The sequence below is a fragment of the Canis aureus genome, chromosome 9 (genome assembly GCF_053574225.1).
Source record: "Canis aureus isolate CA01 chromosome 9, VMU_Caureus_v.1.0, whole genome shotgun sequence".
NCBI classification, from domain to species: Eukaryota; Metazoa; Chordata; class Mammalia; order Carnivora; family Canidae; genus Canis; species Canis aureus.
The window spans coordinates 64,310,100-64,332,366 of NC_135619.1; the positions used below are offsets into that span (position 1 = coordinate 64,310,100).

Below are 22,267 nucleotides of genomic sequence, written 5' to 3' on the forward strand. Positions count from 1 at the left end.
GTAACAGCAGACCTCTCCACAGAGACCTGGCAGGCCAGAAAGGGCTGGCAGGATATATTCAGGGTCCTAAATGAAAAGAACATGCAACCAAGAATACTTTATCCAGCAAGGCTCTCATTCAAAATGGAAGGAGAGATAAAGAGCTTCCAAGACAGGCAGCAACTAAAAGAATATGTGACCTCCAAACCAGCTCTGCAAGAAATTTTAAGGGGGCCTCTTAAAATTCCCCTTTAAGAAGAAGTTCAGTGGAACAGTCCACAAAAACAAAGACTGAATAGATATCATGATGACACTAAACTCATATCTCTCAATAGTAACTCTGAATGTGAACGGGCTTAATGACCCCATCAAAAGGCGCAGGGTTTCAGACTGGATAAAAAAGCAGGACCCATCTATTTGCTGTCTACAAGAGACTCATTTTAGACAGAAGGACACCTACAGCCTGAAAATAAAAGGTTGGAGAACCATTTACCATTCGAATGGTCCTCAAAAGAAAGCAGGGGTAGCCATCCTTATATCAGATAAACTAAAATTTACCCCAAAGACTGTAGTGAGAGATGAAGAGGGACACTATATCATACTTAAAGGATCTATTCAACAAGAGGACTTAACAATCCTCAATATATACGCTCCAAATGTGGGAGCTGCCAAATATATAAATCAATTATTAACCAAAGTGAAGAAATACTTAGATAATAATACACTTATACTTGGTGACTTCAATCTAGCTCTTTCTATACTCGATAGGTCTTCTAACCAAAACATCTCCAAAGAAACGAGAGCTTTAAATGATACACTGGACCAGATGGATTTCACAGATATCTACAGAACTTTACATCCAAACTCAACTGAATACACATTCTTCTCAAGCGCACATGGAACTTTCTCCAGAATAGACCACATATTGGGTCACAAATCGGGTCTGAACCGATACCAAAAGATTGGGATTGTCCCCTGCATATTCTCGGACCATAATGCCTTGAAATTAGAACTAAATCACAACAAGAAGTTTGGAAGGACCTCAAACACATGGAGGTTAAGGACCATCCTGCTAAAAGATAAAAGGGTCAACCAGGAAATTAAGGAAGAATTAAAAAGATTCATGGAAACTAATGAGAATGAAGATACAACCGTTCAAAATCTTTGGGATGCAGCAAAAGCAGTCCTAAGGGGGAAATACATCGCAATACAAGCATCCATTCAAAAACTGGAAAGAACTCAAATACAAAAGCTAACCTTACACATAAAGGAGCTAGAGAAAAAACAGCAAATAGATCCTACACCCAAGAGAAGAAGGGAGCTAATAAAGATTCGAGCAGAACTCAACGAAATCGAGACCAGAAGAACTGTGGAACAGATCAACAGAACCAGGAGTTGGTTCTTTGAAAGAATTAATAAGATAGATAAACCATTAGCCAGCCTTATTAAAAAGAAGAGAGAGAAGACTCAAATTAATAAAATCATGAATGAGAAAGGAGAGATCACTACCAACACCAATGAATGATAAAGATTATATATCACATCTAACATGAATAACATTTTTCTATAGTCATTAATAAAATTAATTCACTGCTTCATACAACAAGTTTGAAACGACCACGTGCTTTGTGCTAACCTGAACATCCAGAGGTAATCAAGATAGAATAGGTAACATTACTGCTCTCATGGAGCTATTATAGTCAAGTTTGAGAAAGAAACAATATGCAAAGACAAAAGATAGTCTCAGAGATTGGTAAGTGCTGTAAATGATAAATCTCTACCAGTAGGAGAGATTTATTCAGGGAGGGGGTTAGGGGGAAGTCACTTTGGATAGGTAAGACTCTTCTTTTAATGCAGTGTTTAAACAGGGAACCACGAATGCAAAGACCAGAATAGAAGGCAGCAAAAGTCTTGAAAAACTGGATGCTCAAGATAAGCATAAAAGAATAGACATATGCTCTCTAAGCCTATAGAAGTAACAAGAACATTTAATATCACTCAGTAGTTTGAAAGTTTTACTATTTTTTTGGAAAAATTAAAGATAGAAATAACTTGTTTGCTATCCATGGATATTTAAATGTCATATCTCAGTCATATATCAAGACTTCTTATATGGTATTTAAATAAAAACAACTATTATGTTGTTATGCTGAAATAAAATAACACTGAAATTAAGTAATAGGGAATCTTTAAGGTATTTACTGAATGACATGGGTAAAAATCAACCCTTTTCTAACATATGTACTAACCATTTAGAAAAGACAACAGGCTGTAAATATATTCTTGAGAACAGGTGTTATGAAATAAAGCAAGCAGGCTTAGGCAGGGATCAAAAAAGCAGGTGACTCTGAACAGTGAAGTAGTATTACAGTAGGACATTAAACATCTGTATCATATTTCAGCACATGTGTTAACATTCAGACTTTTCTTGAAGCTATAATGTATTTCCTTAGGAATGGATATAGTAAATAGTGGCTTTCTTCATTTCAATCAGAAAAGAAATAATCTAAGGTACACTTACAGAGACGCAAGCTCCAACAGTCATGCCAGTTATTAGCTATATCCCATATGGCCACCTAGGGGCATTTAAAGACCATTCCCTAAGTCATTGTCCAATCTACTGAGTAGACAATACTGCTAGCACGATGATGAGAATTACAAGGAAGGAAATGAAATGCTGAAAATGCTGCCCTGTCTTTGTTCATAAACCATGATGCAGTGATACCTTCTGCTTGCAGTTCTGATTGCTACAGCTCAGGAGATACTGAAAGGAAGTCTAAAGAAATAGTGGAACTAAATTAGTGGTCAAGGACCAAACAAGCAGTCTGTAGGGATACGGGGGAAAAAAAAAAAAAAAAAACTATTCAGATCTTCTAATCCAGAAACACAAAGGCTGAGAAAAGTTTATGAAATCAGGAAAGTTTTGCATGATAATTAGAGTGATTTTCCAAACCTGAAAATTAAGACCCATGAAACATTGAAGATTAAAAAAGGTTATATGAAGACAATTTTTTAAATCCCAGTTTTATGAAGCATCTTATCCATAAGATGGGACAAGATGAAAATTAAAAGAAAAAGCACAATAAATCATTTGATAAATCATAAAATCTGAACTCCAAATTTGAATCCTGATTTACCTGTGCAACCTTGGACAAGTATCTTAATCTTTCTGTGTCTTGGTTCTTTATCCAGGAAATAGCTATTGTGAGGATAAAATGAATAAACAGTGCTTGCTACACAGTAGGTGCTTTAAAAACTTTAGTGGTGACTCCATGCACAGAAAACAGTTAACACAGCAGGACTGATTGCTATCCTGCTTATGAGGCTCGCCTTTGGCTGGCATCTGGAAACTTGGATTTTCAGAAGTTTTTCACTAACATTAACTCATATGATTGCTGTGCCTAAAACTGTTTGTGCAATATGGCTTATGAAGAACACCTGCTTTCCTTCTGGGAGTCTGGATCTTTGGTACATGCCAGGTAGAGACTGTCTACATTATCATCTCACAATAAAAACCCCGGGTGCTGAGTCTTGAATGAGTTTCAGGTTGGCAACACTTCACACATACTGTCACAACTTGCTGCTGGAAAAATTAAGCATGTCCTGTGTGATTTCACTGAGAGGCGATCCTCAGAAGCTAGCACCTGGTTTCCCCTGGACTACACCCCATTTGCCTTTCCCTTTGTTAATTTTGTTTCATATCCTTTCTCTGTAACAAATTGTAGCCATAAGTAAATTATAGGCAGAGTCCTTCTTCCTTGGAGCACTATCAATACTCATAGTTAAATTATTTTATGCTAGATATTAGTAAAAATGCACTGTAATATCTTGAAGTCAAGTTCAACATAAGTGATTTTTAGATATAATACCTCGATGAAGGGACGCCTGGGTGGCTCAGTGGTTGAGCATCTGCCTTTGGCTCAGGGCGTGATCCCAGGGTCCCAGAATCGAGTCTCAAATTGGGCTTCCTGCATGGAGCCTGCTTCTCCCCTCTGCCTGTGTCTCTGCCTCTCTCTCTCTCTCACTCGCTCTCTCATGAATAAATAAATAAAATTTTAAAGCAAAAATAATACCTTGATGAAAACATAAAACATTGTATTGTTTCTTTCATAAATAATAGGTGAAATAAAAACGTTGAGATTCAGTGGCATGTTCATTAAGTTATACCACTATTTCCTGACAATATGCTTTTACATCACATGAAAAGAAATATTAAGCTTACACCTTCTAAATGATATTCAAGAGAAGAACAATAGTGGTTAGAAATACTTAGGCATATCCTTCAGATAGCAAGAGAAGATAGAGCACAACTGAAATGCCAGAATCCACAAACTAGAAATGTATCACTAATTTCATATATTTTCTACATCTCTTACAAATAAGCTTTGTCTTTTCTAACACTTAGTAAATCCAATGCTCTGCCCAATAAATCAATATCTGGAAAACAGAATTTAGAAAAAGTTTTGAGAGAAAAAGTACTTAATAATTCATGTGACTTTCTGTTTTTGGATAGATCAATTTCTCCACTGAAAAAAACAAAAGTGCTGCATAAGAACTAAAACAAAACTACCTTAAAGGCACAGTTTAAAAAAAAAAAAAAAAAAAAAAAAAAGGTAGGGCCAGGTCATATTCTTGGGATAGCTCAAACCCAAAATGGTTAGTGGAAACTCAGCATCCCAGAACCATGTTTACCCTGAGGGTGAGGATCCATATCTGAATCTGGGCTCTGGTTTGGTGGCATCATAGGAGAAGAGATCAGGAGTAAAGAGACCCAAGGCTTACCCATCATGGATTGATTATCTCATAGGATAACTTCCCCACATTAGGCTAATACCCAAAGAGCTACATGAAAGTTGTCCTAAGCAAAGTAGCAAGAGAAAAGGAAAAGGAGGGCAGCCTGGATGGCTCAGTGGTTTAGGGCCGCCTTTGGCCCAGGGCCTGATCCTGGAGACCCAGGATTGAGTCCCACATCAGGCTCCCTACATGGAGCCTGCTTTTCCCTCTGCCTGTGTCTCTGCCTCTCTCTCATTCTGTGTCTCTTATTAATAAATTTTAATTAATTAATAAAAGGAAAATGATAACCCATGTCTGAGAGGTTATGGATGTTGACTGTCCCTCATCTAGAGTGGCACCTTGGTCTAAGCATACCTTGAGTGGGTACAGAAATTTCAACTTGAGAACTTGTTTTAACATGCTCCTATACTAATAGTGTATACACACACACACATTAGGGAAAATATGAGCAAACTGAATGCAATTGTATATAAAAAAAGATAACATGACCAAATAGGGTTAATAAATACATACACGTATTGACCACATTAAACAATAAAAACCAATTATCTTCAACTCAACAGATACAGAAAAACATGTATCAATTTTAATGCCGATTCTTGATAAAAACTCTCAATGTAGTAGACTAGGTGGGAACTTTTTAAATCTGACACAGAACACCAAATCCTATAGCTATGATCAAATTAAGTGATAAGATGCTGAAGTCTTTCCCCCTGAGTTTGGGAATCAGACACTATCATCACTTGAAAGTATCAATCTTAGTGCATAAGTCGAGGAAAAGAAATGAAAGACATGAGAACTGGAAAGGAAGAAAGGAAAGGCTTTTTTTTTTTTTTTTTTTTTTTTTTAAAAGAGAAAGGGAGAAGTGGGGAAGGGACAGAGGAGAGGGAGAAAGAGAATCTTAAGCAGGCTCCATGCCCAGTGCAGACCCCCCACACAGGGCTCGATCTCACAACCTAGAGATCATGATCTGAGACAAAATCAAGAGTTAGCCATTTAACTGACTGAGCCACCCAGGTGCCTCAAAAATTTTCTGAAAGGCTTTAAAAAATACTTAATAGAAAATATTCCAGGGCAGCCCGGTTGGCTCAGAGGTTTAGTGCGGCTTTCAGCCCAGGGCCTGATCCTGGAGACCCAGGATGGAGTCCCACGTTGGGCTCCCTGCATGGAGCCTGCTTCTCTCTCTACCTGTGTCTCTGCCTCTCTCTCTCTCTCTCTCTCTCTCTCTCTCATGAATAAATAAAAACATACAAGTAAAAAAAGAATAAAAAATTAAAACATTCCACATTCAAGGATAGGAAAACAGTATCACTAAGATATTCATTCTCCAGAAATTGATCTGTAGATTCAAGAAATATTAATTAAAATGTGAACAGGGTTTTTGGCTCCTAACAAGCCAGTTCTAGATTTATATGGAAAAGCAGAGAACTGGATATAATCAATATACTACTGCAGAAGAAAAGTAAAGAGGGAGATTTGCCTTACTAACATTAAGATCTTATGAAGACATTGTGAAATTGGTGAAGGGTGACCAATGGAACAGAATACAAAATGTAGGAACAAAGGCAGCATGGCAGAGCTATAGAGAAAAAAGGGTACAGTCAAAAAAAAAAAAAAAGTAGAAAATAATGATTATTCACATGGAAAAAGTTCCCACATACTATGCAATACTCAAGAATCAACTCTTGAAGAATTAAGGACTTAATTTTCAAGAGCAACACTTTAAATTTTATGAAGAAAATGTAGATGCCTCTCTAATCTTGAAATAAGAGTTGCTTAAATAAGACACAATCATTCCACTACAAAAAAGATTCATAAATTCAACCAAATTAATTTATGTTTCAAAAGATATCTGAAGAGAGAGAAAAGACAAGCCATAAACTGGGAGAAGATATTTGTTAAAATGACAAAACATTAGTACTGAGAACATCTATAAAGAGCATGGTCAAATCAATAGAAAATAAAACAAAAACGGATACAAGCTATGAATAGGTCTGTCACAGAAGAACCCAATAAACATGAAGATATATGATAGATGATCCATTATAATCAGAGAACATAAATCAAGCCCACAATGAGACACTGTATACCCACTCCAATGGAAAAGGAAGTCTAATAATACCAAGTGTTGGAGAAGATGCAGATCAGCACTCTTTCACATGGTGATAGGAGTACAAATTAATACAAATGATTTGGAAACATCATTTGGCATTATAAAATGTTGGCACTATCAAAGTAAACATCTGCATACTTTATAACCCAGGACTTCTACTCCTAAGAGAATCAGTTGCACTTGGGCATGTGGAGTTATGGCACAAGACTGTGCAGTATTAGTAGTAATAGACAAAATAAGCAAAACTAGAGGGAGAAACAAAATGCCCATCAACAGGAAAATGGATACATTTTGATAAATTCATACAATGGAATGTTATACACATTTAAAATGAGTGAATTCTAATTACACACAAAACAGGGATTAATATTAGAAACATATTACTGAGTGAAAAAAGCAAGTCACCAAAAGATCACACACATCTGATACTTTTTTTTTTGATACTCTTTTTATATAGTTTTAAAATGAGAAAGATTAAATGTTAAGGAAATATATAGGGGTGTGTGTGTATATACATACATATTTGTGTGTGTGTTTAAAGCAAAGGATTAATAAACACTTCATTCTGGATAGTAGTTCCTAAGCGAGGAAAGCAGGAAGTTTTTTTGTTCATGGATTGAAAGTACTCATTGTATTATTAAACACACTAACTTAAAAGATAACTGTGTGCAGAAAAATTATATTTAAAAAATTAAATACTCAGAAATTTACAACTTGTTACAACCTGTTTCAAACTATTACACCATATTTTAACTATTACAAACTGTTAATATGCCATTTTGTAATAATTTATCATGACACTTATTTATACAACCTGTTGGAAAGGCTAGCAAGTAAACTCCAGTCCACAATAAGGAAGTAAAATAGTCTACATTGCTTCGATAAAGCTAATCTAAGGAATTACGATAAACAGTTCCTGTAGTGTTAAGAAACAAAAGGACACCAGCAACAAAAAGCAAAAGGCATCGAAACCTATCTGTCAAGGAAATCTGACTGTAAAAATACATCCACATTATGAACGGAGAGAATGAAGCTATAATTCTATAATCCACTTGCACAGACTGAATGTTTTACCTCTCCCCAAAATCTGTATGTTGAAACCTAACCTCTGAAGTGATGGTATTTGGAGGTGAGGCCCCTAGGAGGTAGTGAGGTCAGGAAGGTAGAACCTTCATTCTAGGTGCTGTGCTCCCAAGGGAGGGGAACCCAGAGAACTCCCTTGTCTCTTTTGCCATGTAAGGACACATCAAGAAGATGGCTGTCTTGAGCCAGGAAGCAAGTTCTTACCAGACCCCAGATGTCTCAGCACTTAGAGCTTAGACTTCCCAGCCTCCAGAACTGTGAGAACCAAATGTCTGTTGCTTAAAACCCCCAGTGTATACATAGTCTTCTGTTATAGCAGCCTGGATGGACTAAGGCACCACTGCAATGGGGAGGAACACACTGTGCTGGATGCTGGACTGACAGGCCTGGCTCCTAACCTTGATCTCTACCAGCTTAGGTGTGTGACCTTGGCGGGGGGGGGGGGGGGGTCATTTAAACTCACATCTGTAAAATAAGACTGTACCAAGTTTTAAGGATCTTTTCATTGGTGAAAGTCTATGATCCTGTAAGAAACTATTCTTATCAAGAATTAACAAAATCATGACACCATTTTCTTATACAAGTAGCATAATATGTAACTTGATACTCAAGTGCCTTCGGATGGATGACAGCAATGTCCACAAGCTCTAAGTAGAAAATAAAGCATTAATACAGTATTAGCATCAGATTAGTTAAAACGTAAAAGGTGTGTTATGCAGAGACAATTTCCAAATGGTCTATGAATTGGCTTTTTGGTAGGTCAGAGGTGTTTTGTGGATAGCCTTTTCACGTAACTACACTGAGGCAAAAAATTATAATTTAGGTGTTATGATTTAAACATGAAGCATTGAATTCTATAATGGAAAAGAATTTGATAAGTAAGGTAAATCTTACAGAGATTCACCCATCTATATTTGCATGCAGAGGAACCTCTTTTGGAGTAATATTCCCAGCCTCTCCCCATCTCCTCATGCATTCCTCCTAGAAAAGTGACTTATCTGATGGGCACTGCTCCTCCTTTTCTCTGTTAAGAGCTACCTGATTGTGGGGGCATACACAGTGCTCTGTTCCCCGATGCCACAGGGGCAGGCCTGCATGTGGGGTGCCTGTGCTTGGAAGGGAAACCTGTTTCGTTTGGCTACAATCTAGCACGCCCATCCCTCCAACAGAGCTATTTCAAAACAGAGCTGACATTTTAATCTACTATTCTCTAACGCTTGTATCTCTTTCTCAATTTATTCTAGATGGTGAAAGAGGGTGCTAAGTTATTATGCCTCCTTGAGCCCCGACACACTAGTATATAGCAGGGAAAGTAAATGAAAGACACATGTATTAATGTAAATAAGTCTCAAAAAGACAATGATTAGAGAAAAAGCAATCTGCATTTATATGTAAGGTTTAAAAATAAATAAAACGATACTACATATTTCAAATACATAAATCTGTGTCATAAAATAGAAAGGCACGCATGAATGATTTTAAAAATTCAGGATAGCGATTATCTCTGGGGCAGAGGAAGGGAAAGGCAAGCAGGCAGGGCTCCCCACGGGGCTTCAACCATGTTTGGAATGGAATGTTTTGTTTCTTAACCTAGGGGGAACACGTATGTATTTTTTTTTTGTCTCAATTATTTTACATGTACATAATACACCCTGATGCTCCACGTGTATATGACAAGAGAATATGGAGGAGAGCTGAAAAAGCTCTGCCCGGTCACAGTGCGGCTCCATCAGCTCTTTTCCAGAACCCCTGGAACAAAGCCAGCGAGAAGAGGCATTGGCCATGCCTGGAGATAGACACTAAATGCAGCACTGGCTTCCACAGTGTTATTCTAAACAGGAGGAAAATCTATTAAACCACAGAAACAGGGAGAGTTAGAAAGAATAAAGCCAACAAGCAAGCATCCAAGGAGTGGAATTACTAGCAGCACACCATGGAAAGGCTTCTAGAACTTACCTTTGCCAGAATGAAACCTAAACTGTTGCCTTTTAATAACAAAATATTTTTTATTAATTATCTCTGAAGGAGGACTCCATAAGTGTTCTCAGCAATGCAATTTTAATGCCTTGTAAATCACTAGGAAGTTTAGTTCAGTGGAAATTTTAAGTCAGTATATTAATACGGTCTGAAGACACATAGAGAGGAGATCGTCTATATTGTTTCCTGATTCCCAGGTCTAAATCAGATACCCTGAATCATAACCATGATAGAGCAGAGCCTACAAATTTGTGTTGCTTCATTTAAAAGTATGTGTGTGTGTGTGTGTGTACACACGCATCTTTTAAATATTTTATTAAATTGCTAATTTTTAACAAGTCCCTTCCTTAAGAAGAGAAGTATTCAAGTAATATACCCTTTCGGGACTGACACATGTGAAGGTCTTAAAATCATTTTTTCATGTCTTGTGTCTCCGATGAAGAAGAACAAATGAAGAACTGCATTAACATTACAAATCACTGACATTTAGATTAGATATTTCATATCATTTCATATCATTAGATCTTTCATATCATTTTGTGATTTGTAACCTAAGGATAAATAAGATATTAGAAGAGGTAGCTGACCACGGATTGAAATGATAGATACAGTCCAGGAAAGTTGCTTTCCCATCCAAGTATATCCCATTTTCTGCCACATTCGTCTGTAACAGCCCAGTGGACTCAACAGTTTCTCGTGCCCAGCATGGACTCAGAATATCTGTTGAACTGAACTTTACTGATAATTAGAAACAAATGCAGCAGGATGGTGAGGATACAGAAAAGGACACGACAGCCCATTAGTGTGACTTTGTAAACTGGGAATGCTCAGAAAACCTACACATCTTGAGGACTCTTAACATCTTTTTTTTTATCCTTTCATCTCTTTTTACAAGGTTTATAACCTTACAGGTGGCTACAAAAATGATTAATATAAATATATAGAGAGATATAATAAAAGACAGAATACGCTATGATGTAATAAAATACAATCATATAATGACATAACAAACTACAGAATCCATGAATACAGCATCAATCATTCTCTCTTGTAGTATTTTACCTTCTTTATAGCATGTTATTCCTGTCTGAAGTTAACTTGTTTGCTCAGTTGTCTTCTTACGAATAGACTGTGAATTCCTTGAGAGCAGGGACCTTGTTTGCCTTGCTCATGGCTCTACCCCCAAGCACCCCAAAAGAGCCTAGGTGCACAGTAGGTACTGAATAATCATTTACTGAACGGATGAATGAATACATGCCTGCCCAATTTACAACCCCTCTGCTTTAAGGCTTCGAAGCGTGTAACAAATGCATTCCCTACTTTATCAAACTCACCGTCTTGAATACTGGGTTTACTGAAAAAGGGGGTAGGGGAGAAGAAAATGAACTCCTTACAATATGTATTCGAGAGAGCTGATGCTACAGAGAAGAGCATGGAAATGAATGCTGTTATTTAATTTACATATTTTAATCACATTCATCTGATTCATTAAAAACTAAAAATAAATCCTTTCACTATTTTTACACTAGGCACTAATTTAATTATATTCTGTGACTAAAGCTATTACATTACGTATTTTCTATCCAAATTACCTTGTACTCTTCTAGCAATATGAACTATCTCAATATGTCACAAGTATTCTTGCGATCTGAGAAATAGTATGAGGTAAAAAGCAATATGAACACATTACTGAATAAAATGCTTATAAAATGGGATTCCTTCTCTCAGCCAGAAAAAGGAGACACAACACATTAGGTCAGTCATTAGGAGTGAAAGCCCCACGAACAATGCCACGTCTGCGTTATGCATGAATCTGGCTGGCGCTCCTACATGTCTACCAGAATTTGAATAACTGTGTTTTACTGAACACACATTTAAAGGAGAAAACTATCCCTTAAAAAACAAATTCAAGAATCATTTAAACATAGTTCTCCTGGCCTAGTTTCAGAATCTATCATGAGGTATTTTGTCTAAGTTAAATTTAAAACGTCTCATTTGTCAAGCTGGCCTGTTACAACTAATAGGTTTTAAAATGATGATCAGCCACAGAACCTTAAAAAATATTCCATTTTCATATAAAACCAAAGATCATTCTGCCTGAAATGAAGTTTCATTTTTAAAACTTCATGCATTTGAAAAAAACCAATCATATACTCTTGGAAGAAATGGTCATTTTCCATGAAAGAAAATGTTAGTAGGATTCAACAGTAGCACCAAAGTAAAACACACACTGTCAAATAAAGGCTGTTTTGCTATTTGGCAAAAACAGAGAGCTTATTTCTATATAATGAGCAGGAGAGAGGGGACGGAAAATTCCAGGTGTTTGAAAACTAAGAACGTAGGGTTTTGTTTTTTTTAAACTTAGTCTTGTGAAAATATAAGCATTTTTAAAAATCACTGTTAGCTTTGGATTACGTTTAGGAAATTATAAAGAGACAACATACAATTATAGTATTAGGGTGTGTAAATAATCACAATTTCTTTTTTTTTAAGATTTTTATTTATTCATGAGAGACAGAGAGAGAGGCAGAGACACAGGCAGAAGGAGAAGTAGGCTCCTCGTGGGGAGCCTGATGCAGGACTGGATCCCAGGACCCCGGGATCATACCCTGAGCCCAAGGCAGATGCTCAACCACTGGGCCACCCAGGTGTCCCTAATCACAATTTCTTATCTACATTTAAGGCCATTTCTATAGAAATACAGAACTTCAAAATGCACTGTCATTCAAGCAGCATCTCAAACCCCATCTGCGTGTGCACAATGGGACAAAACCTAAGTGGCTGATGGGGCAAAAGGCACGGCTTCAAATGGGATCCTTTGAGGGTGGGCAGTGATTCCCACCATCACCCTCAGGTTTGGTGATTTGCTAGGTTTTGCTACACCCTTTGGTCAAATTAAGTCACAGGGTCAGCTCAGATTCAGACAGTGGAGAAAAACCCTAGGTCTTGATGGGAGGAGAGCCAAGGTACCCTGAGAAGGGGTGTGCCAACAAAGGTGGGCGAGTTGTTAAGGCCATCTTTACAAACACCCAGCCGGCACATACACACATTTGGTCCTTTTCCTATGCAGTGGGTGTCTGAATAATCTCTGGGGGATTAATGGGAGCATTCTTAACCCAGCAAATTCAATGTTACCATAAAGACTCCTCTCCTCATACATGCACATGGGGCATAGAAACTCACATTTCTGGGCGTAATGTTCCAGATATTCATGAGGGGTCTAGACCCCACGCCTGAGCACTGCTGACAGAGAGGCAGATCACATGCAGGAAGAGCTGTACGGCAGTGCAAGGCAGGTGGCACACGCTTCATGCACAATGAGATACAGAAACTCCTGTCACGAGCACTGAGAAGAGGAGATGGTCACTGAGGAATAGATGGATCAGAATGCGTGACAGAGGAGGGGACCCGACCCCATCCTGAGGAAGGGGCAGGGCTCACAGACCAGGGTGCAAAGGAGGGGACATCCCAGAAAGGAGTCTTCGTGTGCATGATGGGGTGAAGGTAATAGCTCATCAAGAAGGAAGTTAGAAGAACCCAAGGAGAGTGGGCAGAGGTGGTCGGCCTTGAATGCCGAGTTAAGGTCTGGCTTTTAGCATGTACACTTAGGCAGGGGGCCTGGACACCTGCACTAAGGGGATGGCAAGAGGGCTGACAGCAGAAAGTGCACAAGCAAAGGGACCGGAGATGGAATAAATTTAGTGCAAGGACAGAAAAGGAACAATCAATGATGACTGCAAGAATGAATCTGGGAAAATCATGGTATCACTGACAGAAATAGAAAGGAAAGAGCTGACTTGAGGACAAAGATGATGACTCTCACTTTAAATATCATGAACGGAAGGTGATAACAAGCAACTTAGAACACTTCCAGCTATTTATTAACTGTGTGACTTTGGGAACATTATCTAACATCTCTAAGCTCAGTTTTCTTATCTGGAAAATAGGAATCATAATGTGTGTGTACAACTCATTAGGCTATTGTGAGGACTGAACAAAATCATGGCAATGCTGGGCACTCAAAATATGACAGGTACTTTTGCCATTATCTGGTTTATTATTTGACAAACAGTCCAAAAACTTTTTTTTTTTTTTTTGATACTGTGAACTTATGATTATCTGCTACAGCTCTAATCAGGGTTTTTTTTTTTTTCTCCTCCAGTACAACTGAGGTAATTTAAAACATTCTATTCTAATGGCAGTCCTTGTAAATTTTCCATAGCATTTGAGTCTGAGCAATTTATAACCCAGAGAAGGCTCCGATTCTATGACAAATTCATCACCACAAACCATTAAAACTAGTATGTCAGCTGACCCATCCGGATTAGATGTGAGCATTTGACAGCTATGGTTTTTCCTAGGAAGCATAGCCCAGTAGGTTTAAATGGGGCTTCTTTACACTGAAAAAATTGAAAGAGCATGATTTAATAATTATTTGCAACATACCAAGGATCCCTTTGGGATGAGAGGTTTCTGTTTGGCTCTGTTTGTTTGGGATATAAGAAAATAAGATTAAATAATGAGTATAAGATCCTATAGTAATAATGTAGATATGAGTGGTGGGGAAATAGAAAAGGTAAATCCCAAGTAAATTAGAGAATTTAACAGGGGAATTATTGGTAATCCTGGGCAGCGAAACACATATTTATCATGTACATAGTAATTGCTTAATAAACATTTGTTAAAGAATGCTGAAACTGGTGATATTTGATGATAAGGACATGTGAATTATTTGGTTTTTTCTTCATTTCTTGCCATTAGACACCGTACTATCACTCATGGTTTTCTTCAAAGAGTAAGCAAATAAAAGGTATGAAAATGGAGAACCATTTTAAAGAGGTATTTAAAGCTAGAAGGAGGGAAAATTGAAGTCCAGGGAGGTTAGCAGATGTGCTGAATCAGTTTCCTACAATATGAAGTCAAGCCTGAACCACTGACCAACAGCCTGGTACATATCCCACCACCCCACCGTGGTGAAGACAGAGTAATGGAGAAACTCATACCAGTCAATTCTGTGATTTGTCTGAAGGTCTAACAAAAGGTTGAGAAATGTGGACTTCAATTATGTAAGCCATAAATGTTTCCCATTACGATATTTAAGCAGTTGTGACCATGTAAAATATAGATTTTTTTTTTTTTGGCCATTAACACAGTCACATTTTACAGTTTGGCAGTATGAGGTTTTTTATATTTTTATCAAAAGGTTTTATGACCAAATTGTCAGAAATCAGGGAGTTTTTCAAAAAAGGGTGTACAATTCAGCTAAAGTGTTTTCATATATCCACAGCCTTGGGTCTATGAAAAGGGTTATAGCCATAGATTATATAGCTCTATTTTTGACCGTGAAAATTTATATGCTGTCCAGATCTTTATTCTATTGAAATTGAAATGGAAAAAGCCCTTAAATAAAACGATTCCTTCAAAAATCTGTAAACTGTGGTAGAGCTGATTGATAAAGAGATTCCAAATCCCTTTCAAGGGTGCACATGGGGAGAGATATAAAAGGGAAAGACAAAGGTTCTCGCTTGCATGATGGATGTGCTTATCTGTGCTGCCAAGCTGGGGTCAGACAGTCTGCGGCAGAGCCAATTTCTATCGGTTCATGTGATCTTCGCCAAGGCACTCAGCAGCTCTGCCTCTTAGTTTCCTCATCTCTAAAATGGGGGTAATAAGAGTCGCCACCTCACAGGGCTGCTGTGAGGATCAAAGGAATGATACACAAGGAAATCACGTGGAACAGGACAGACCTGGTATGCAAGAGGCACCTGATGTGCGCCCACAGTTGTTACCACTCCCCCATGACCACTGACTGCCCTCTCTCTTGCTCCAATCCCCACTCTTCTCCTTTATCCACTCCTGTTCTGTGCCTTCTCTCTCTCTCTCTGGATGCCTTTCCACCCAGGGTTTTTCAAATCCTAATTCAGTCGCTAAATTCCTGGATGGCCCAGGCTGGACTCAAATCCCCTCAGCTCTTTGTGCTTCTACAGTAGGTACCACTTTCTGCTGGATCCTATGGTCACTCTGGGAAAGGCTATCCCTGTCCGATTTGCTCCAACTTGATACCCTCCTTAGTGCCTTTTTAAAAAAATATGTATTTTATTTATGTATTCCTGAGAGACACACAGAGAGAGGCAGAGAAATAGGCAGAGGGAGAAGCAGGCTCCCTGATGCGGACCTCGATCCCAGGACCCCGGGATCATGCCCTGAGCCAAAGGCAGATGCTCAACCACTGAGCCACCCGGGGGCCCCTCCTTAGAGTCCTGTACGTGGCACTCACTCAGCTAGCATTTGTTTAATAAATCAATAGAGAGACAGAGTTGTCATCTAGTGCCTGATCAACTAGTAGCTGTTATTACCACTGTCATGAAGGAGGAGAGGCTGGTCCTGGGAGGCCCAAACATCATTGCCTGCTTTCTGGACTAGAGCACAATTTATGAAATATAAAGATAATTTGAAATATAAAGATTTCAAGGCTCAGTGGTTTAGCACCTGCCTTCAGCCCAGGGCGTGATCTTGGAGTCCTGGGATCGAGTCCCACGTCAGGCTCCCGGCATGGGCCTGCTTCTCCCTCCTCCTGTGTCTCTGCCTCTCTATGTCTATCATAAATAAATAAATCTTTAAAAAAAAAAACAAAAAAACCTCAGGTTTGAAACGAAGTCAACTCGGTCAGTACCCGACTGGAAAGAACGTAGTGTTACTGTCATCTCTCCATTATCCACAGTGCAGAGGAGGAGTAGACCTTTCAAGATTAATGCCCATTTGGCTGTGGCAACTCATTCCTAAAGTGAAAAACCTTTTACGTCCTCCTGTCTCTCTTTAGAGAGAGGTGTCTTTCTAGACACCTTCATTAAAACATCAATAAACAGGGACCCCTGGTTGGCTAGGTGGTTAAGCATCTGCCTTTGGCTCAGGGCGTGATCCTAGGGTCCAGGATCGAGTCTCACATTGGGCTCCCTGCGGGGAGCCTGCTTCTCCCCCGTCTATATCTCTGCCTCTGTCTTTCATGAATATTCAAAAATCTTTTAAAAAAATAAATAAAATAAAACATTAATAAACAGTAAGGGCCTACCAGGGGCCAGGCATAGTGCTCTCACATGTATTCACTCACATAATTCCCTGAACGACTCAGTGATGTAGGTTCTCTAATATCCGTATTTTACAGAGGAGATGCTGAGGCACATAGAAGTTAAGTAACTTTCTCAAAAGTCAACTGGCTAGTTCATTTTATCTTATTTCAATCCCTCTTCCTTCATTTATAGTCCTATGGGAGTGCATTGGGAATCAGTATGGAATATCTGGAATATTCAACTGCTAGTGGAATGTGAGGTCAGAGGAATTCTCTCAGGTTAAGTCTGACCTGGCCTGGCAGTGCAGGGAGGGCCAAGTGTGTGAACTACAATGGGTTTCATGAGTCAAGGGAGCTCAGGTTAATCTAAGCTGGCCTCCAAATCTCAGGGGATCTAAGCCGACAGGCAAAGCCATGGACTATCTGGGCAATGACAGCAAGGGGAATCTAGTGAGTATCCCAGATGGTACAGTTATTTTAGAGCAAGAGCCAGCCAGAAGCTTAGGAGAAGGCAGAGTTTGGGGCAAGACTTCGCACTAATCAGGAAAACCCAAGAAACTAGATGCTGAGCAGGACACGTAGTGCTGTTGTTAAGCAGAAGGTGAGCTTGGGAAGGGGTCCCTGGGTTCAACCCAGATAGAGGCTACTCTTGCCACAGTGTAATCCATTCTCTACTCGGCAATAGGAGAGATGAAATAAATGACAAACCTGATCAAGTCACTTCCCTAACTTAAAATAACTTAAAGTTCAAACTTCCTGAACATTACAAGGCCTTACACAATCTGGCCCATGTCTGCCTCTCCAGTCTTATCACTCTGTATTTATCCTTCTGGCCCCACCCACCCACCCAGACAAATGAAAGCAAGTATATTCAACAGCAGACCAGCTACATGGAGGGACTTTGTTGGAACTGCCATGCTCTCCTGCTAACCTCTGCAGATGCACTCTGTGAGACGCACTCTGTCTCTGCCTGCCTATGGTCATCCTTCAGGTCTCACACTGGCTGTTGTTTCCTCTGAAGTCGGCCTCATGCCGGCTCCCCAGCCACATTAAGCATCCTGTACCTTCCCACAATGCTTTGCAGTCATCTTTCAGGATTAACCATCTTGGATGCTAACTACCTATTCTCCCCAATTGGACTATTAGCTCCTGGAGGGCAGGGTAGGATTTGTCTTGTTTTCTTTCATATATTCCTAGTGTCTGCAGTGCAGAAGGTGCTAACACATAGTTATTTCCCCCAAACAGGAAAAGATATAAGCCCGAGGACAAATGTGCACAGGGCAGAGACATCTTCTCAAGTGACTCTGGGCAAGAAAAAGACAGGATTGCACATTCCACACCAAGTATAAGGTGAGGACCATACATACGGTCAGGCATCCAGGGAGGATTTGGAAACGTTACCAAGAATCCACAGAGGGTCTAAATTTCAGTCATTTGAAAGTTATACAAACTGTGTCCAATGCAGTCACAAAAATATAGAGGTCTACTGAGTACTCATGTCACTTTGAGTGTTGAGAGCTTCACTTGGAAGACATGAGAGTCTGACTTTTAGAGCTTTTAACTTGTAGGGAGAAGCAGGAAGAGCACCCTGACCTTGAGGTAGAACACAAGAATTCAGAAAAGTTACACTACAATCTCTTCTTTAGCATTGATACGAACCTACCGACCAGGGGACAGGAAATAACCATGAGCTAAATAAAGAGAACCTGGGTCACCATGGGATAGTATTGTTAGGAAGTGGCAAAGGGGAAACCATAAAGGCTATTTTGTTTTAATCATTAACGAAAGTACACCTACTTCACATGTTATAGATCAGGCTTGGGGGAGAAAAGACAAATTAATCTAAGACTACTCATTTTGTGATAGCTTAAAGCAAACGATTTTTAGCAATGTTATGAAGCCAGCTAGCAAAATAAATAGAAATGAGGTCCAAGGAATCGAAACATGGAAATTTGAAGAGAAAAAGAACTGCACAAAGCAAAACAGACCAAATATAAGGCTAACCAAACAAAAGCTAAATCAAATAAATAGGCATTGCCGTGTGCCCTGGAAGACTGCCAAGGAGAGTGAATTTCAACAAAGAATGTGTCTGCCACCAGTTCAGAAAACTTCAATTCCAGAGGGCCAAAGGAGGGTTGCAGCCAACACAGAGCACCACGGGAGCACTGGGGTAGAGATGTGCAGGTCACAGAGTATTTTGGGCGCTCTAGACAAGCACTAGAACCTTCCCCTAAGCAACACAGAAGCAGGCAGCCCACTTCCTCCTTATGCATCCCAACAGAGCCCTTTAGAACAAATGAGGTCACAGAAATGTGCAACTCTGAGGATAGCCTTATCTTCCCAATTTGTAGATAAAAGGGCCACTGTCAATATGTCTTGACCAAAATCCAAAGTGTTAAGATGAAGTGAGTCCGTGCAGCCCAAGTGAAAGCAATGGCAATCACCTGTGAACTTGGACCCTAAAGACAGAGTCCTGGGCTTTGGAGCTGAAATCAAGGTAGATGAAGGAAGTCTCACTTCCTGGGTTAGAGCTCAGCTCGGGCCTAGAGTAGTCATAGTAAGTAGTAAGAGCAGTAATCCTAGGTACAGCCATCACCACCACTACCATGGTCTCCCTGCCTGACCATTCGTATTGTGTCAGGCATAGAGCTAGGTGTTTTGCATGAATCAACCCTTTCTACATCTTATTATCCTAATTTTATAGCTGGTCACTTTACAGATAAAAGAACCAAGCTAAACTGAAATATTTCTCAAAGGTCTCCCAACCAATAAGCAAAGAAGCAGTTATTCCAAACATGCTCTTAACCAACAGACCTGGCCAGAAGTCCATTAAAAGAAGGCAGATAATTGGTAAACACTTATTGTTGGCTTGGTATGTACTATGAACTAAGCTAGGTGACACTGAGACAAAAAATAAGGAAGATTAAACAGAATTCCTTTTACCTACTCTGAAAAAAAAATCTTGAACTTTATTAGTCTTTAAAGAAAGAAGCCTCCCTACTCTTTAAAATTGACTGTAACCTATCCAGCAAATATTCAGGTTGTTCAAATCCATAAGGAGACTAACAAAACAAAAAGAGAGTTGATAATATATAGCTCAGGGGCTGTTTTTGGTTGGCATTACCCAAAATGCAGACTTATTTCATTCCAAGCACTGGGAGGCCTGAGAGTCTGAAGCTCCTTAAGATTTCCTGAGCGTAGCATTGCTTTTTGCTCAGATTTCTCTATTGCTCTCTTGATTGAAATTTCTGTACATTAATATGTGCTTTTTTTTTTCTACATGACCTATTTTCCAATGGGACTGAGGGGGAAAATCACAAATGCATATTTAAAGCCACAAGAATATTTAAATTCTCCCTATTTTTGTCAGACATTTTTAGTACTTTCTATTTGAGATGAAAGATAAAAACTTGTGTGCATGATTAATTGTAATGATGAAAGAATGCGAGGCAGTTGCTTAAGAAACAAGAACAACAAAGGGATAAACTACTGCAGGCATCACCAGGACTGGAATGACACTGCTCTGTGTACTTGATTTCCATGGCAACTAGCAATGGGAAGATGAATGTTTCATAGTCACTCCGCTCTGCAGTACACGTCTATAAATCAAACTTGCATAAAGAGCACAAGATTTCTGCTGTGGGCTGTACTCAGAGCTGGTTTATTTTCCTGTTACTGTATAAGTATGGAAAAGAAGCACAAAAACAATGAGGTCATTTTTAGTGGGGAACAAACTCAGAAATTACTAATACACCTGCGGCATAGGATGTCATTCATCTAGCAAGAGACGAGAAGCAGAGCAGGCGAGGCAGCCTGCAAAGGAAAACCTGGTCTGCCTCGGTAGGGGTGCTTCAGTAGGGGTAGCAGACATGGGCACCTGTGTGCTCTGAGAACCGTGTGCTGGGTGCCTCTCTGCCCCTCCCCTCAGCTCTGCTCCGAAATGTATGTGGGAGCATCTTAATTAACTGTCTTGGATACAAAGTTTTCATTCTGATAATTGGGTAGAGATGATGCTCTGGGTTTCGTAGGGAAGCTTAGAGAGGCTGAACAAACACACACCTGCTTTTGTTTCCACGGAAAATGGCTTCTCGTGTAGATGTTAGGGCAGCTAAATAATGTGCTGGTGTTGAACTGGGAGTCAGGAGACCTGAGTTTTGATCCAGGTCTGTGTAACCTTGAGGAAGCTGTTAAGTTCATTGACCTCCATTTTCTCAGCTAGGAGAGAGATGGTGTATGTGATTTCTGAAGCCTCTACTGTCATCCGAGGCCACGATTCTGTCTGTATCTTAAAGATCCAAATCAAGGAGATCTAACCAAAGATGTCAGCTCTGCCATTCCTAAAAAAAAAATAAAAAAAAAAAAAAATATATATATATATATATATTGACAGCCATATTATTAATTGTGTTTTATGACTTTATCATCATAGTGAAGCATCTGCCAACCGGTGTCAACCTTCCAAACACATATTATGCTGTGGAAAAATTAACAAATTTCATCACCAGAGTTTTAAAAAGTTTTAGAAATTTTACAATCCTATAACTGATTTTTGTAACATTATAAAGAATACTTAAATTTAAATAATCTTCCTGTTATATAGATAAGGGCTGCCTATCAGTTCCTGCCAAGCAGGAAGCATCCTGCTTCTTGAAGTCTACAGCTGTCTTCTGGGGTTCATCTTTGTAACAGTAATGCTCAGTAAGAGTTTGTGAAACAAATACATGAACAGGTAAGCCAACTCTGAGGCACACCTTTGCTACACCTTTTAGCAATCTTTTATTGCCTTCCTCAGTCTTCAATGTTTAAGCAGACCGACCTACAGATAAATATCACGAGGATATAGAGGCAAGTATCTGAAGACCAGATAAACTATCTGAATATCTCTTCTGTGAGTTTGCGAGTCTACAAAATCCTCATGGAACTTCACAACCTAGAAATATATTTTCATTAGCAAAGCATGAGGCATAATCAGACATAAAGAGGACCTCCCGTCCTCAGGCTTGACTAAATCTGGGGGTAGAGCAGAGGCTCAAAAGGACTCAGTCCCAGCCTCTGCCTCCAATGATAGTAGCAAGGGAAATGACACCCAAGGAGCACTCCTTATCTCAGTTAATGCTTATGCCAACTCTGGGGAAAAGATGTTATTATCCGTGTTTACAAGCTGGGAAAGCTGAGCTGTAGTCCTGTAAGTGACTACAGGATGACAATTATGAAATGTATAGCAAAATTACAATCACTCTCCCTGACCCCAAGGC

The 22,267-nt window shown here is 39.2% G+C and overlaps 1 protein-coding gene across 24 annotated transcripts in view; it reads right to left on the bottom strand.

Moving 5' to 3' along the window:
- EFCAB11 (EF-hand calcium binding domain 11) overlaps positions 1-22,267 on the bottom strand; it is a 148,143-nt gene that overhangs the window by 88,337 nt on the left and 37,539 nt on the right. For 4 of the 24 annotated variants that reach the window (XR_013386727.1, XR_013386730.1, XR_013386729.1 and 1 more), the window contains exon 6: positions 21,072-21,349. The exons of 18 other annotated variants lie outside the window; for them this stretch is intronic. Coding sequence is in view for 2 of the 6 variants with exons in the window: in XM_077910318.1 (XP_077766444.1) it covers positions 8,577-8,616 (40 nt within the window). In the remaining 4 variants the exon portion in view is untranslated. Of the gene's footprint in view, positions 1-8,561; positions 8,617-20,657; positions 21,350-22,267 lie in introns of those variants that run through there. 2 more of the 24 variants (XM_077910318.1, XM_077910321.1) reach the window with 2 other exon arrangements.